The sequence below is a fragment of the Sinocyclocheilus grahami genome, unplaced genomic scaffold, assembly GCF_001515645.1.
Source record: "Sinocyclocheilus grahami isolate Dianchi unplaced genomic scaffold, SAMN03320097.WGS_v1.1 scaffold1114.1, whole genome shotgun sequence".
Classification (NCBI taxonomy): Eukaryota; Metazoa; Chordata; class Actinopteri; order Cypriniformes; family Cyprinidae; genus Sinocyclocheilus; species Sinocyclocheilus grahami.
This window is the reverse complement of record NW_015506293.1, coordinates 55,023-68,435: the sequence shown is the minus strand read 5'-3', so window position 1 is coordinate 68,435 and position 13,413 is coordinate 55,023. Positions and strand designations below refer to the sequence as shown.

The window sequence follows — 13,413 nt, the reverse complement described above, 5'->3', positions numbered from 1 at the left end:
TCTCACACACACACACATATATATATATATATATATATATATATATATATATATATATATATATATATATATACACATATAAATAATCTTTTTTTTTTAACAGCGGTTCCTTGTCAGATAAGCGGCTTGTCTTCCACAGAGGTAATAACGTATTTGTCCCTGTAGTTATTCCTATTGATATTATTTGAATTCATTGCTAATTTAATCTAGTAACATTACATTTGACAGACATATAGACTTGAATTAAGGCTTTGCACTGGATTCATTTATTTTTAATAGTATTTCTTAAACTGCAAATGTCTAACACCAGGATTGAGCCTGCGTGTCAGTGCTGAGGAATAAATTACAGTTTAAGTAACACACAGTTACACCTGCTACATGATACTCACACCTTCAACATGCTGTTTGTGCCTATTTGTAATTATACACTGCTAGAAGATAAACACTAACAACTGAAAACTAACAATTATATCTGAGGTGTGAGGAAGTATCATTTTTTCTTGTTTGAGCAAGTTCTGTTCTCTTCCATGCGCAGAGTGTGACAGGGAGCTACCGGTGGTGGCCTATAACACTTCTTCAGTGTGGGAGGAGGTGAACAGAGTAGGTCAGAGGGCCTCATGGTCTCCAGGACATGGGGGATCTCAGTGGGCTGCGAGCTCTAGGGATCAGCAGCCATGGATGGAGATTGAGCTGTGGAACAAGAGCAGTGTCACAGGTCAGAGATCAACCTCTAATAATCATTGTGCAAACCTCTGCTGAGCTATTACAGCAATAGTAAGTGTTACAGAAGCACAATAAGAAAAAAATCTAATGTTTACATCTGCTTTCAGGCATCATAACAAAGGGTACGCCACATTACTACATTGAATCTTACACCCTCATGTTCAGCAAAGATCGCAAAAACTGGAAAGTCTACAAAGTGGGATCGAGCAAAGATAAGAAGGTACAAAATGCTACACATTTAAATAGGAAAGCAAATTAATAAACGGCACAATTGGACACAGGAACGCATTCTTTGTAAGCAGATCCTAATAGTTCCTCTTTTATGTACATTGCTAGGTATTTATTTTATGACAGAAATAACTCCACCCAGCATCATATTGGCTGAATGAAATCTTATCAAGTGTCTTACTAATTCTGGAATGTTGTGTTTGGTGCCATGTCACACTTATTCACAAAATATATGCATTTTGAAGCATTTTTGCTTTCAAAAAACATTTGTAAGGTGAAGTCGTCTTGTATTATACCAGAGAAGCGTCCACAAAGACATTATTCCTGTCTTCCTCTGAACCAGGTTACAACTATTTGTTCAATTCTTAGCTGATTTTTCTTTACATGTATGAATGATTCTGAAGATATTATTTTACACCTCATATATTCACATTCTTATTTTGTGGGGAAAAATTGTGCGTGCTATTAGGTCATATCTTTTGGCAAATCAGCAGTATTTTTTCAGTATGCAGGGCTGTGTAATCTTTTATTTTCATATTATAATTTTTTCTGTCTATTTTAAGCTGTTTGAGGCCCATTCTGATGGTCATGTGACGGTACTCAGCAGTCTGATTCCTCCAGTAGCAGCACGCTACCTCCTCCTGAAACCCCAGAAGTGGCATATAAGGGCCTCTGCACTGGTTCAAGTGCTGGGCTGCCCTTCTGACTCCCTCAGACCCCGTTCCCACGGAGATGGTGAGGGTCTGCCCCAGAATCTCTTTCAAGTTCCTTTATGCCACATAAACTTCAGTTTAAATATTTTTCCTAGTGCATATTGACAATACAAGACCATTATATTGGTCAAATTCCAGGCGCACTGTTGTAAATCTTGTAAGAATGAAATATATATATATATATATATATATATATATATACACATATAAATAATCTTTTTTTTTTTAACAGCGGTTCCTTGTCAGATAAGCGGCTTGTCTTCCACAGAGGTAATAACGTATTTTTCCCTGTAGTTATTCCTATTGATATTATTTGAATTCATTGCTAATTTAATCTAGTAACATTACATTTGACAGACATATAGACTTGAATTAAGGCTTTGCACTGGATTCATTTATTTTTAATAGTATTTCTTAAACTGCAAATGTCTAACACCAGGATTGAGCCTGCGTGTCAGTGCTGAGGAATAAATTACAGTTTAAGTAACACACAGTTACACCTGCTACATGATACTCACACCTTCAACATGCTGTTTGTGCCTATTTGTAATTATACACTGCTAGAAGATAAACACTAACAACTGAAAACTAACAATTATATCTGAGGTGTGAGGAAGTATCATTTTTTCTTGTTTGAGCAAGTTCTGTTCTCTTCCATGCGCAGAGTGTGACAGGGAGCTACCGGTGGTGGCCTATAACACTTCTTCAGTGTGGGAGGAGGTGAACAGAGTAGGTCAGAGGGCCTCATGGTCTCCAGGACATGGGGGATCTCAGTGGGCTGCGAGCTCTAGGGATCAGCAGCCATGGATGGAGATTGAGCTGTGGAACAAGAGCAGTGTCACAGGTCAGAGATCAACCTCTAATAATCATTGTGCAAACCTCTGCTGAGCTATTACAGCAATAGTAAGTGTTACAGAAGCACAATAAGAAAAAAATCTAATGTTTACATCTGCTTTCAGGCATCATAACAAAGGGTACGCCACATTACTACATTGAATCTTACACCCTCATGTTCAGCAAAGATCGCAAAAACTGGAAAGTCTACAAAGTGGGATCGAGCAAAGATAAGAAGGTACAAAATGCTACACATTTAAATAGGAAAGCAAATTAATAAACGGCACAATTGGACACAGGAACGCATTCTTTGTAAGCAGATCCTAATAGTTCCTCTTTTATGTACATTGCTAGGTATTTATTTTATGACAGAAATAACTCCACCCAGCATCATATTGGCTGAATGAAATCTTATCAAGTGTCTTACTAATTCTGGAATGTTGTGTTTGGTGCCATGTCACACTTATTCACAAAATATATGCATTTTGAAGCATTTTTGCTTTCAAAAAACATTTGTAAGGTGAAGTCGTCTTGTATTATACCAGAGAAGCGTCCACAAAGACATTATTCCTGTCTTCCTCTGAACCAGGTTACAACTATTTGTTCAATTCTTAGCTGATTTTTCTTTACATGTATGAATGATTCTGAAGATATTATTTTACACCTCATATATTCACATTCTTATTTTGTGGGGAAAAATTGTGCGTGCTATTAGGTCATATCTTTTGGCAAATCAGCAGTATTTTTTCAGTATGCAGGGCTGTGTAATCTTTTATTTTCATATTATAATTTTTTCTGTCTATTTTAAGCTGTTTGAGGCCCATTCTGATGGTCATGTGACGGTACTCAGCAGTCTGATTCCTCCAGTAGCAGCACGCTACCTCCTCCTGAAACCCCAGAAGTGGCATATAAGGGCCTCTGCACTGGTTCAAGTGCTGGGCTGCCCTTCTGACTCCCTCAGACCCCGTTCCCACGGAGATGGTGAGGGTCTGCCCCAGAATCTCTTTCAAGTTCCTTTATGCCACATAAACTTCAGTTTAAATATTTTTCCTAGTGCATATTGACAATACAAGACCATTATATTGGTCAAATTCCAGGCGCACTGTTGTAAATCTTGTAAGAATGAATTGAATTCTTAGTCTTTTAAACCTGTGATGAATTGTCTACATTTTTTAAAACAGAATTGAATACTGGGAAGGCAGTTCTCGTGGAGACTGTGCCTCTAGACACACTCCCCACTGAAGGTCCTGTTGTCACAAGAAGCTCAGGTGAGGTGAATTTGTGAGGAAATCTGCTAATATGATTGCTAATATTAACATAATGTGTAAACTCATAGTAGATTTGTTTTTAAAGACTGAAGCTTTTATTATTATTTCCCTTCAGGCCCCAGTCAAGCAGTGATATTAGTGGCAGGCATGGTTTTGGGAGCCGCTCTGTGTGTGGGTTGTCTTTTAGCTGGGCTTATTTGGTGGAGAAGGTAACACACTTTCAACTGAAAGAAACTTGCACTGACTGATCTTAAAATATGTCAGTGCCTTTGTTTTGTCTCAAGATGCACACCAGTAATGTTTTTTTCTAAGGCATGTTTATAAAAACTACTTAAATGTCCTAATTGACCTATTGCCTAATCCTGTTTTAACCTAACCCCTCTCTATGAAACCAGGCCTTATTGTTCCCGATAAAGAATTACTTAAAAAAAATGTTTTATTAAATCAAGTACTGTTACAGGTTGTCAGAGCAACCTTTATGAACAAAACATTGGAAATTCCATAACTGTTTTATAAGAAAATGTTATGCAAGTTGTTATATTAAATGTTATTTTATCTTAATCTGTGGTTTGCAAAAAAAAATGTATTTACATTTTTTTATTTTAAATCAATAGCATTACATTTTAATTAAATATTGTATAATTTGTTATGCTCTATTGTATTATTGATTGTATTAATCTATACTCAATATTTGGACATGCTTTTGTATTACTTTTTTAATAAAAAAAATATACTATTGTTAGTTATATTAATGTTATGTCCCCATGCTATATTTGGTTTAATTTATTAATATAATTTTTATTTGTATGGTATTATATACATTTAAAAAATTTTAAATAGAAAATAGAATTGTATTATGTCCTTTCTTTTGATTTTGGGGTGAAATATGGCCCGTACATATTCTTGACTGGGTTTGTGATATTTACCTATGTTTTTATTTCAGAAAAAGAAATGCACAAATAAAGAAATGCTGTGTTGACCAAGGTAACCTTTTGCTCTGTATCTCTAGCACTGTTTTTTTCCATGTCTCCATATGTTGTTGGTATTTCCTGACTGACTTTCTTTGTCTCTGCTTAAGGCTGTCAGGGTTTCCACGGGAAGAAGCCTCTATGCACAAACCCAGAGCTTGTATCTTACCCTCTGGTTCGGAACATCCACGATGCTCTTCCCAACCCTCCTCTCAATGGTAAGACATCCACAGGGCTTTTCAACCCAGTATAGCAATGAATACCGAAATTCATGAAGGAATGTTTCAAACGACAAACGAGACAAGGCAGTGTTTGTCGATAGGACGCCGCTGGGTACAACAGTTCTCAGAATCAGATCAACAGCCCTCAGACATCGCAGTAATATATAGCAGTGAATAAGAGGGTTAATGTGGCTCAAACAGCAGGACGGAAACAGAGAGAAAGCCAAGTAATCATTCTGACCCATTTGTTCCCTCGCCCCACTCTGTGTGCTTTTGCTCAGCTGAGCTGCCAGTGCAACTCAGAAGAGACATGACAAGCAAATGGCTTTCATTCTGAGCTCATTCCTCCATGCGCACCTGCCCAACAGTTGCTCATTGGCAGTTGCTCATTGGCTTTCTTTCGTTGGCGGTGCTTCCCTGAAAGGCTTCTATAATTGGAGCCCAAATTAGGGGCATTCAAGTCAGAAGAACACCCTCTGGTTCTGGTTCTGGCACCACCCACTGGCCAACAGACCCTTCAGTAAGGGGTTCTGGGACGAGTTGGACAGAGGGTCAGTGGTCTGGACAATCAGAGTCCTTTCTAACGTCGCTTCAATTAAAACCGTTTCGCCCTCTTAGCATTCCTGCAGAGTGAGTGAAGGACTGAGAGAAGGAGAGGAAACGTGGGGCCCCTTTCATAGCCCAGCTACTGTTGGACACAGTGCAGTGGGTGAGCAGTGGGAACTCGTTAATGCCTTGATTTGAGTTGGCTAAGGGAAAAGGCAGCTCAAGGGAGGGTTTATTCACTGTAACATGAATATGATTGGTCGATATTTGAGGTGTTTAAAGACTGTTATTTTTAATTTAATAATTAATAACAAAAATATTTTCAATTTAATCTTAGATTTTTACACGTATGTAAAACATTAAATATACAAGTTAGACATTTCTGATTCTATTTCATTACTTTTTATAATGAAAGAAAATGTTACGTTTGTTGTTACAATTAATGTTATTTTTCCTTACTCAGGGGTTTGCAGAAATTATTTTATAATTTTTTTTATATTATCATTAAAATCAAATATATATATTTATATTTATATAAGATGTATGCAATGATCTATAATTGAACAGTGTTTTTAATATAATTTAATTTGAAAAATAAAAATTTTTATAAAATAAACAATGTTAGTTTTATTATTTAAAAATAAAATTAAAATTAAAGAACAAAATACATATATATAAATATCAATATAATTGCATTTTAATTAAATACAATTTAAAAAAATTTGTTATTAATGTGATAACTGGAAATTATCTTTATTTTATGCCATCATTATTTTTTATTGAAAATCTTATGTTAATTATCTTGTAGAATTCTTAAAATTTTACATTTTTAATTTTATTTAATTTAATAAAAATAAAAATCCCAAAAAATGTAAAATGTGTAAAATACTTCTATAACAGAGGTCTTCAACCCTGTTCCTGGGGATCCACTGTCCTGCAGAATTTAGCTATAACCCTAATCAAACTAATCAAGCTCCTCAAGACTGCTTGAAAATAAACATGCAGGTGTGCTGAAGCGAGGTTGAAAATAAACTTTGCAGGACAGTGGGTCCCCAGGAGCAGGGTTAAAGGCCTCTGTTCTATAACATTTCTCCATTGTTTCCAGACTATGCTGAGCCTGATGTAGTTGCAGGTGGGCAGATGATGGGACTCACATTCCGCCCCCCACTGGAAGAGGGCTACACTGTCCCCTTCACCCTCAACCACTACGACACCCCTGGACAACTTCCCGAATACGCCGATCCCTTACCTGCCGAACCAGAATATGCAACACCCTTCAGTGAAATGCCCACAGACTTAACACCGGTCAGCCGACAGAATCAACCTGTGTGTCGATCCGCACAGGGCACAAGAGCAGAGCTGAGCCAACAACAATATGACTGCCCTGCACACAGAGTGATCTCAAACGGGTACTGTACTCCAGTCTCACATAGTACTAGCCAACATAAGGCTAGCGTGATCTACTTTGAGCCCCAGACAGTAGAACCACTATTGCATACCTACCATGAGCCACTTTGAGCCAACGTGGCATCTCCTACTGAAGCCAGTTTGTGATGTTTGTGCTGTTACACTGCTGTTTATAACATAACTTGTGTTAGATAGCATCAGGGATCAGCATGTGACAGGAAATGATTATTTGGGTGGTTACAAAAATGTAGGATATGGGAGAAGTGCTTTTATAAGGAAAGCTGTATTGTTCAGGTGACCACTGAACTGGTGTATTTTTATTTAATGTAAATGTGGGTGTGTTTTATATATGTAACTAATCAGAATAAACTCCAAGAGGATTTGTGTCTGTGTGATTTGAAACCACTAAAGTATTCAAAAACATTTTACATTTTTTTGTAGGTATATAATAAACCTGTGACATTTTTCATACCAAATCTGAAGTGTTGTTAAAATACTCTTCTGTTGTTTTGCGTACTATTAAAACTAATTTAAAAGCTCATTAAAAATCTCTCTACATACACACACACAAAAGGATATATGCAATCTTCAGAGGTTTTTGAGAAATACTTCCTTTTCTTTTATAAACCCCGCCTGTCACATAACTCCCATTTCCGTGTCATATAAACCTGTAAGACAACTTTCTATTAACCAGAAAAAAAAATACACAAATCGAATCAGCACTGGAAGGTTTGACCCCTACCACATTCAAACAGGAAACCTTTCTTCAGAAACCCAACAGGTACAGGTCTGAAATGTAAAACTTGAAGAATTGTGGATTTAACTCTGCATGTAATTGAAATGTAGCCAACTGAATATCAATTATAATTTGATCTTTTCTCTGGTCAAATCTTTAAGGATCCTGGAGCAATGTCAGCTGTCATGAATGGTACTGAGTGCCTGTACGGTTTTAAAATCATCATGATAGGTGACGGTAATGTGGGCAAGTCATGCATACTGTATAGATACTTAAATGGCTTGTTTCCAGAAAAAATAAATTGCACCATTGGAGTGGACTTCTGCAATCACATCCTAGAGGTGGAGCCTGGCGTGAGAGTACAGCTACAGATTTGGGATACGACTGGTCATGAAGCATTTTGGTAAGCAGTGAGAACTCACACAGGTGTGTGGTACTCGTTAACACACCTTTATTTACTTTATTACTCTTGTCAAAAATGAAAGCAGTCATTCTCCAAAATGATAACACAGTATAATGAAGACTATATTATACTGTATTACAAAAGCTAGCTTAAAAAATAGTTTACTTTCATATTTAAAAAATAAATATAAATGTATAAAAAATAAAAGCACTTAATGCACACTGGTTGTTTAACCTCATGAACTGTTGTGTGTTCAGGAATCGTCAGCTTATCCAGCCTTACATTCCTCATTCAGCTGGATGCCTGCTGGTGTTTGACCTGGGCAATCGTGAGTCTTTCAGAGTCATTAAGCATCAGTACACAGAGGTGTGTAATAGAGTGAATCCATACACTGTCCTCTTTGTACTTGTGGGACACAAGTGTGACAGAAATGAACGAGAAGTGAATCAAGAGGAGGTGGAACAGTTCGCAAGTGAATTGGGAGCGCCGTACATTGAGGCCTCAGCCATAACGGGTCACAATGTGGCAGAAGCTTTTGAGCTGTTGGCCCGGCGCATTTATCAGGGCTATCTGAGTGGAGAGGTGCGCTTACATGAACGCTGGGGCAAGATCCATGAAAACAAAACCAACAAAGATGAGCCAGCTGGAAACAGCAAATGCAGTGTCTCATAAAGTTAACATGAGACTGCATTTTTCCCATTGATGGCCATTTAAAGTATAGCCATGCATTGTGACAAAATAAAAATTTGCAAGACATAAACCACTATAAATCACAAATATTTCATTATATTAAAGTAGATGTTGTGCCAGTGAAATGTTTCTTTTAAATGGACTTGAATTTTGTTTTGTAACTAACATCTGTTGTGATAAAAAAAATCCAGTTTTATTTTTTTGCTTTTAAATAAACTTACATTTCCATACTTAATTTCACAGGTTGATTTCATTCAAGCACTTTGTGGTTACGTTGCATTTGTTGATTATGCATGTTTTTTATTTTAAAAGTTTATGATTTTTTTTTTATATTTGATTATGCTTTTAGCTATATGATGAATGCAGTATGCTCAGCTTATACCATGTTTAAATACATTCAACCAATTTTCCCAAAAAAACAACAACAAAAAAATAGATTCCAACTCATGATCTGCAGGGTAAACCTTAAAATTCTCTTTACAGATGCTGCGTTTGGAATCTCAAGACAAAGTCTGTACTTCCCTTTGCCATTAAGAAAAATGCATGTCGAGTTTAGTGAAGGAAATGCTAAAATGCCTTTGACTAACACAATAATACTAAATAAATTGTCTCCCTTCTCTGTAAACATATAATGGACTTTTTCCACTTCACTGGATATCCACCCTTGGTGACCTGATACAAATTACATTCATGCCAAGTGTCTGAAGTAAACAGTGTACAAAGGCTTATCATTTACTTTTTATGCTTCAGTATCAATAAAATCTGATAAAGCAATAAAACAATGTGGTACTAGTATTACAGTTAAATACATACTGGAGTCATCTGCAAACAAAGTTAAACATTCAATAAAAAGATATGAAGGACTTTTGTTGTCAAATGTCTGTACAGCCTTTAATGGCGTTTTAAAAACTAGATTGTTATAAAATGGAAAAATTACTGCTTTCAGTGGATATGTCTGTAAACGTATTAATAGGCCAAGCGCACACACACACACATACAGTAAATAATCCAGTAAATGCTTCTCACACAGAGATATACTGCCATCATGACACTGAACTTCTACCAGTTTTCTCAGTACAGAGGTTATTGAGAAATACTTCCCTTTCTCATATAAACCCTGCCTGTCACGTAAATACCTCCCATTTGCCTGCAATGTGAACCCCTAAACAGGAAAAGATTTTAAAAAGCAAATCCAAGCCGAAACAATAACAACATTCAAACAGGAAAACCGGTTTCAAACCTGAAGATTTATGTACTTCTTTATGTACTATCTTTAAAATGTAAATGCAGTTCTCTGAATACCGTTCATGATTTATTAGGTTCTCTGTTCAGATCTTGTTGGATACTGGAGCAGTAATACCCTTCCTCCATTTTCAAAAAGTGGAAGTGGATCAGCAGTCACAAATTGCACTGAGTTCCAGTACCATTTTAAAATGATCATGATAGGCAGAACTGTTGGAAAGACATGCTTGCTGAGGCTCTACATAGAGGGCCTGTATCTGGAGAGCACAGGTGCTACCATTGAAGTGGACTTGAGCAATCACATCCTAGAGATGGATCCTGGGGTGAGAGTACAAATACAGATTGTGGATACACCCAGTCAGGAATGGATTGGGTAAGCAGAGAGAATATATAACATCTGCATGCTCTTCAAAATGTCTTTAACTTGTTCTCAAAAACAAGTTTTCCCCCAGCAGGTATTTTACCAGAAGACTTAATTTTGGATATGCAATACAGTTAAATTACATTTTATGACATTGGATACTGTAAAATTGAAGTCTTTTGGTGTGTTGGTTAACTCTGGAATCTATTTGCAATGTTTCCAAGTCTTTTGAAATCATACAGTTTTGTGTGAGAAACAGATTAAAATTTGTATTTTTATTTTGCCATGCTGAATGTGTTTTTCCTTCATTTTTAGATCTTTAAAAATCACTTAAAAGCACTTAACATCATGCACAATGCGATGGAACTTTCCTTTTCAGGAATATTATGGACCAGATCTTCCCTCGCTTGATGCCAGCTGGATGCCTGCTGGTGTTTGACCTGGTCTTTCAGCTACGTTAAGTATTGCCATGTAGAGATGTGCAAGACTGTGAATCCATACACTGTGTTCTACGTACTTGTGGGACACAAGTGTGCCAGAAAAGAGTGAGAAGTTAATCAAGATGAAGTAGAACATTTAGCAAATGAATTGGGAGTGGCATATCTGCCAAAACCGGCCACAATGTGGCAGACGTTTTTGAACTGTTGACCCGGCGCATTTATCAGGGCTATCTGAGTGGAGAGATGAGCGTGTGTCCAGGACAGGGCAAGATCCATGACTATAATCCAGCTGAAAATAATACCACAACAAGTAACAACAACAAGTGCTACAAAATCAAAAATATTTCATTATATTATAGTGCCAGTGACTCATTTCTGATTTCGCTGCTTGATGCTTATAACTATGTTTGAAAAAATTATAGAATCTTTATCAAATAAACTTTTCATGACATTTTCATACCTAATTCCACATGCTGATTTAAATGCTTTGTGGCTATTTTGCATACACACTTATTTATATTTTGTATTAATTATTTTTTTGTTGCTTATTATTCATTTTTATTAAATATTTAACTCGTTTAATTTTGCTTTTAGTTACTATAATGAATGTGGTGGTACTCAGCTTTTACCAAGTTTAAATACATTGCACAGATATTTCAATCAAAATAAGAGCAGAAAATACAAAAAGCCAGCATATCATAGTCACGAGCTGTAGTAAAGCTTGAACTTCCTTTTACAGATGCTGGTTGCGTTCCATAATAATATAAGGTTAGTTTTAGATTTACTTGATTATAGTGAAGTGTTTCAAGAGAGTGGGTTTCTGATTTTTTTAGATTTTTATCAAGCTTTTGATGTCGTAGAGCATCCATTTATTTTGAAAACCTTACAGCATTTTGGTTTTGGAGTAAGATTCATACATTTAATTGAAATGTTATATAATGGAATAAATAGCTCTGTAGCACTTGGTCATGGAACCTGCACAAGATTTCCAATTAAAAGGGGGATTCGTCAGGGATGTGGCAGCTCACCATTATTGTTTATAATGGTTGCTGAGCTGTTATCTATATTGATCAAAAATAATGGTTTAACAGCGTTGGATAGGCAAATAATTATAAGTCAGTTTGCTGACGATACAACGTTGTTTCTTAAAAATGAACAACAAATTCCACTAGCTTTACACTAGATCAACCGGTTTTCTAAAGCTTCAGGGCTTTATTTGAACCTAAAGAAATGTGAAATGTTAACTTTACATGAGTTTCCTTTACAGACATTATTTAATATACAAATTAAAAAGGAAGTTAAATATTTGGGAATTACAATTTCTAAAGATAGAGAAATAATGGAGAATAAAAATGTATTGAATAACATAGATAAATGTAAATCCACTCTGAACAGATGGTTGCAGAGGGATCTTACAATCTTTGGAAGGGTTCTTTTGTCTAAAATGAATGGTTTGTTCAGACTTATCTACCCAGCCTTCTCCTTGCCCATATCGACAAGAATGTTTAAATTAATAAATAAGGTGACTTTTAAATTTATCTGAAATGTCACTACATAAGAAATGAAGATATGATTAAAAAAGATGAAGACGGTGGTGTGAATGCGATCGATTTTGATATTATGAATGGTGTTCTGAAATTGAAATGGTTAAAATCCTTCATTCAAAATAGCAGTTCTTTTTGGTTTATTGTCCCCAGTGCAATTTTTAACAAACTGGGAGGAATAAAAATTTTTCTACGTTGTGATTTGGAGTGTACCTCGTTACCAGTTAAACTTTCAGCTTTCCATCAGCAAGTGCTGCTCTATTGGAAATGATTGTTCAAACATAACTTCACACCTCACAACACTCCAGTTTGGAATAATAGATATATAAAGATAGGCAGAAAGTCAGTATATTTTGAGGAATGGAAATACAAAGGGATTTGGGCGATTGCCCATTTCTTGGATGATAATGGAAATCTGTTACTGTATAGAGAATTCTGTGAAAAATTCCAACTGCAGTGTTCTGTTAATACTTATAATAGAATAATTAGAGCCATTCCAATTGCTGTAAGATTAGTTAAAGAAGACATTTTGTACTCCAAAGTCTCCTCAGAACTGAGACAGCTCTCCTTAGAAGGTTATGATTTTTGAGATTAAAAAAAAAAAAAAGTACAAATAGAGTCATTAGAGATTTTCTTTTATAGGCCTATTATCCTAACCCTATTAGAAGGGAATACATGCTCAAAGATTTTGATATTATGGAAAGTAAAACAATTTGGAAAAGCTATATATCTTTTCCTCTTCCTCCTAAAGTTAAGGAGGTGAACTTAATTCATTGGTAGGATAAATCTAATTAAAAATTTTGAAGACTGAAATTTAATTTGGATGTGAATAATTGTGTTTTTTGTGAAACGAATATTGAAAATCTAGAGCATGTTTTCTTTTGTTGTGATTTGGTGCAACTTTTCTGGAGAGATGTACAGAACTGGCTACAGTCTAGAGAGGTTGATCTCCCACCCCTTACCATGAAGTTAATTAGGTTTGGTATTTCTCTGGAAAACAAAGAGTTGGATTTTTTTATTAATTTCTTGCTTTTTCTTGGAAAGTTTTTCATTCATAAATGTAGATGGTTTAAATCTAAACCCAACTTT

At 35.8% G+C, this 13,413-nt stretch overlaps 2 protein-coding genes across 2 annotated transcripts in view; both read left to right on the top strand.

The window, feature by feature from the left end:
• LOC107566930 (discoidin, CUB and LCCL domain-containing protein 1) overlaps positions 1-7,370 on the top strand; it is a 15,946-nt gene extending 8,576 nt beyond the window's left edge. The window contains exons 7-15 of the mRNA XM_016252506.1: positions 104-141; positions 536-715; positions 831-943; positions 1,515-1,686; positions 3,680-3,766; positions 3,882-3,975; positions 4,710-4,750; positions 4,845-4,952; positions 6,607-7,370. Coding sequence (XP_016107992.1) covers positions 104-141; positions 536-715; positions 831-943; positions 1,515-1,686; positions 3,680-3,766; positions 3,882-3,975; positions 4,710-4,750; positions 4,845-4,952; positions 6,607-7,019 — 1,246 coding nt within the window. The 3' untranslated portion in view covers positions 7,020-7,370. The remainder of the gene's footprint in view (positions 1-103; positions 142-535; positions 716-830; positions 944-1,514; positions 1,687-3,679; positions 3,767-3,881; positions 3,976-4,709; positions 4,751-4,844; positions 4,953-6,606) is intronic.
• A 420-nt stretch (positions 7,371-7,790) lies between these two features.
• LOC107566932 (ras-related protein Rab-39B-like) lies at positions 7,791-8,767 on the top strand. The gene is made up of 2 exons (XM_016252509.1): positions 7,791-8,047; positions 8,305-8,767. The coding sequence occupies exons 1-2, from the start codon at positions 7,818-7,820 to the stop codon at positions 8,717-8,719; spliced, it is 645 nt and encodes a 214-aa protein (XP_016107995.1). The 5' UTR covers positions 7,791-7,817; the 3' UTR covers positions 8,720-8,767.
• The last annotated feature ends 4,646 nt before the right edge of the window (positions 8,768-13,413 follow it).